Source organism: Cynoglossus semilaevis, chromosome 1 (assembly GCF_000523025.1).
Source record: "Cynoglossus semilaevis isolate Cse_v1.0 chromosome 1, Cse_v1.0, whole genome shotgun sequence".
Classification (NCBI taxonomy): domain Eukaryota; kingdom Metazoa; phylum Chordata; class Actinopteri; order Pleuronectiformes; family Cynoglossidae; genus Cynoglossus; species Cynoglossus semilaevis.
The window spans coordinates 3,435,183-3,439,582 of NC_024307.1; the positions used below are offsets into that span (position 1 = coordinate 3,435,183).

Sequence of the window (4,400 nt, forward strand, 5' to 3'; positions counted from 1 at the left end):
GGCTGTCGATGCTCGGGAAATATAAAAGCTTCACATTCACCAGTGAGGGCAAAGAAAAACTGCTTATAAAAATATTGATCAAATGCATTTACTGACAACGGGAGCAGAAGTTACCATAGAAACAGGATGCCAAAGTGGACATAACTACACAAATACTGAGAGTTCTGAGGGTGCTGGGGTTTAGTAACAACTCACATCAGTGAAGCTACTGAAGAACAGATCATGATTGAATCATGGTTGAGATATAACCAGGATATGGGTGATTTTCTGATGATGTACGGTATATTTTAGAAGATAATGTAAAAGAGAGTGTTGTCTTTGCAATCGCAGAGTACTGCTAGTACATCAGATGTATTCTCAGACACAAAATGTACTAACTTGTAAATGATTCTTTCCAAATCCTTGTATCAGTTGTTACCAAACACTGCTGAGGTACGACAATGGGTCGTAACACGTCATCAAATGTCCATGGCTATAAAAACGAACAACAGAGCAACTCAGAGCTGTCAAAGAATCCTCATGTTTGCCTTTCTTCAATTTCTGCGAGTGTTAGCAACGGGCCCGGGTTTAGAGTAAATTGTGAGTAAATATGTGACATTGTTAAGTGGTGTAGTTGGTATTTTTCTAATCTGTAACATGTGCTCAGAATATCCTGGAAAACACTGCCTTAAAATGTACAGGTGAAGTTTCACAGACTCAAATCTCAACATTCATAAAGTTATTCATGAGGTGGTTCTAATAAGCATCGACTGGATGTAAGGACACCTTGTTCTAAGTCCACTTGACTTAGTGCACTGCTACAGTACATATATTCCATATTCATCAGGCAGCCATTGCCAAACACATCGCAGCTTGTCCCCTGGGAAAGTTAAGACTTTTAAAAAACTCCAGAAAAACCTGAGCTAACATTCGTTAAGCTCTTCACAGACTCGACTTCCTTGAACTTTCCTGAAAGCTAAAAAAAAAGATTGTTCCACAGCAAGAAACAGCAGTTGAGGGAACATAACGTCGGATTAAAATGTGAACACTTTTAAACTAAAAATGAAAAGCAGAAATCTTGATTTAAGTTTGTTTTCAAGTTTCTTACTGTATAACGTGCCAAAATGCACACAATCTCCCCCAACAGGCCTCATAAAACATTAATTTCACGCTGCAAGCCGGCTCACTTTTATCAGTTCTACTTTGATGCTTCAACCTCCAACACCTGAAACTAACTGCAAAATCTGTCACCAAGGTTGCCGTGCCCTTGTCTTTCTTTTTTTTTCGGCATGTGCCTCACACCTGCGATTGGTGTGCAGGCGGCTGCGGCTTTGTGTGGCTGAGCAAAACAGCTGTCTTAGGTAGAGGTCATTCGTCTGTGAAGTTCACTGCAGAAGGCAGCTCCTTATAAGATGACAAAATGGCCGTGAGTCTGACAAATGAGCGGGCGGCTGAGTAGCCAATACGTGTTGGAGCAGCATGAGTGAGGTTTTATTAGTGGGATGGATGGCGTGGGAGCCTGAGTGCATGCAGTCTCATTGCAGTTGAGAGGTTAGAGAGGCTGAGTCGCCAAAAGTTTGAACGCACAGAGAGGCAGGAGAGGTCATTAATGTGAGGACTGCAGCTGGGTACCTGAGTATATCTCCCTGCTCTTCAATTTCATCAGCAACCTCTTCACACCTGCAACAATGTGAAGAAGGCCGTCATCATCACAAGTTCGCAGCAAGAGTTCCCAAACCCTTCCCCTTCCCCTTCGAATGAATCAGGTGATTTTTCAATCAGGGTAATTTGCAGGAGAACATTGTTTTCAAGCTACAGACACAGACAAGAGTTCATTGAGAAATAACATTTACAGAAAATTCAGGTTAGAAAAAATGGGTTTAAGTGGGAAATAAAGTGTTTTTAACATACAGCACCAACAGACACAGACAAGAGTTCATTGAGAAAAAACATTTACAAAATATTCAGGTTAGAAAACATGGGTTTAAGTGGAAAATAAAGTGTTTTTAACATACAGTTCCAGTGTTTAAAGGTCACCAAATAGGGTCAGTACAAAAAAGCTCAAATTTGGTCCAACATTAGTTTTTATATTTGGCCTAGTTATGTGCTAAGATAGCCTGGCAGTTACATCACTGATATCCATTACAATTGTTATGCAACAAGAAGAAGTTATTTTATTTGTACAGTTTAATATCTGTGTATTCATCACTACTTTCAAACAATGTTTATCTTTGAGAAACTTACGTCCTTGTCTTCTATCCTAACAGTGACGTTTACTAACAGCAGCTTCCTATGTAAAAGTGGTAAATCTATATGATTATATATTATATAATCATATAGATTTACAATATATTTTCAATGTCATCTTCTCTTAGTCATCAACTTGTATTAGCAAACAGCTAACATTTAGACAGCAAGTATTGCCAATTTAGAATTTACAAAAACAACAATGCTTGTAAACCTGTGCAAAAGTTTTAGGCTGCTGTTGTACACATTACATTACATTAGATTATAATACATGATAACAAATATAATAATATAATGCATTTATCATCATGGACCGTCTTTTGTTTTTTTTTTTTTTTTTTTTTTGTAGTAGTAGATTGGTATTGGAATGTGAGTTTAAAACTGGTGCTTGTTTCGATCGGCCAGAGTTTAGAAACAACAAGGACATGAAGAATAATGTGATTCGGTGTCAGACCAAATATGTCGTCTTTTCACTGACAGTACTTAGTGACGACGTTATGGAGATGTTAGCACACACACACAAGAGGGGGGTTGGGGGGGGGGGAGGAGCAAATATCTGATTCTTACCTGTGTTCCTGTCTGGTAAGATGCAGCAATGCTTCTGCAGTATGCTTGGCAGCACCTTCCAACAGACGTTAAAAGGGTGGGTAAGGCAGGGGTGAGGGGTGAGGGGTGAGGGGTGAGAAGGGAGATGAGAAGTTAATATCATAGAGGCTGCAGATAAACAGAGTGGAGAAGCACAGACATTTATTGCATCAAAATAAGACTCTGCCATATTTATCTACGACCTTCCTTTTCACTCTGATCTGAGCAGCAGAGCATTAAATGAGTGATGGTTCTGCATTAGTTGTTTTGCTGGTGAAGGATTCATTCCTGAATTTATATCTGACTCAACATTTCAACAATATATAGAGAGACCTTAATGGCGTGGAAAAAAGATATACGTTCTGAATAAAAAAAACAAACAAACAACTCACAGTATTTTGTTTTTCCAAAATCTAGAACAGATTGTCAAAAAAAAGTACATGAAATAAGATATAATGTGATATAAACTCACAATTTACTCAATCTGAAACATTGGCCTATTTCGTGGAACACAACAGCAGTTGATAAACCCACAGGAATTGAAGGAAGACAAACACAAAGATCTTCTTCAACAGCCCTGAATCCCTATTATTTTTTTAATTTTACAGCCATCTGCTGCCACAAAGTGGAATTGTTTAATTTAATTTATTTAATCTTTCTGCCTGTCACTGTGGCAGAGACAAACAAAGACACATTATAAAGTAAATAAACAATAGTTTTCGGGTCAATTAGGTATAAATTTATGGGTTTTTTTTTTTATGGCTGAATAGTGAATCACTGTAGTAAACACACAATAACCAGGACAACTACACTAATTACACTAAAACATAAAGTCAGAACAGACGGTTGGATGAGAGTGGGTTACATTTCTGAACTAAGGACACTGAATGTTGAAAGTTTTAGGTGTCAAGTACTTTTCCTTAGAGCATATTTGCAAAAACCTGGTAATCTTACTGTCGTTGTATTTATTTATCCCTCACCCGGGGCTTAATTGGTTTTCACAGGGGGAGCTGGATCCATCCCAGCAGTTATAAAGAGAGGATGGAGCCATGACAGGGCCCCATACAGATACAAACAACTAGTCACATTCATACAGACAGAACCCAGAGTACCAGGATAAAAACCACACACACACACACTGAGAGACAACAAGCAAATCCATACAGAAAGTCAATCAGTTACCACAAGGAATCAAACCAGTGACCATCCTGCTGTAAGGCAAGGAGACTCGCCATCATTCCTACTTGTTGCTTTTGACTATTTCCAAAAAAAAAATATGTTTCACTGCCTTGCAGTGACACTTGACTGATGTTCCAAAGACACAAATGGAGAACCGTGGGTGGCTTGGCCATTTCTTTGTCCTTGCTACTGCTATCATCAATCTGTAGATAAATAAAGCCAATTTTATCTGACTTTGTCAAGGGGTCAAGGAAAGCTACTGGCTGGAACGTAGCTCATTCAGAACTACTTTATTTGTCATTTCTTATGTAATTATTCTTTGTGGCTTTAGTTTAACCCAGTGTTTCCCTACTTGTTTTGAGCAAGGCACATCATTCACATTACAAACGTCCAGAGGTGGGACCAAGTCA

General features: G+C 38.6%; 1 protein-coding gene across 1 annotated transcript in view; it reads right to left on the reverse strand.

The window, feature by feature from the left end:
• dlgap2a (discs, large (Drosophila) homolog-associated protein 2a) overlaps positions 1-4,383 on the reverse strand; it is a 134,418-nt gene extending 130,035 nt beyond the window's left edge. Inside the window, exons 1-2 of the mRNA XM_025057133.1 lie at positions 2,794-4,383; positions 1,612-1,659 (exon numbers count right to left, since the gene is read on the reverse strand). Of these exons, the coding sequence (XP_024912901.1) occupies positions 1,612-1,659; positions 2,794-3,001 (256 nt within the window). The 5' untranslated portion in view covers positions 3,002-4,383. The remainder of the gene's footprint in view (positions 1-1,611; positions 1,660-2,793) is intronic.
• Between the last annotated feature and the right edge of the window lie 17 nt (positions 4,384-4,400).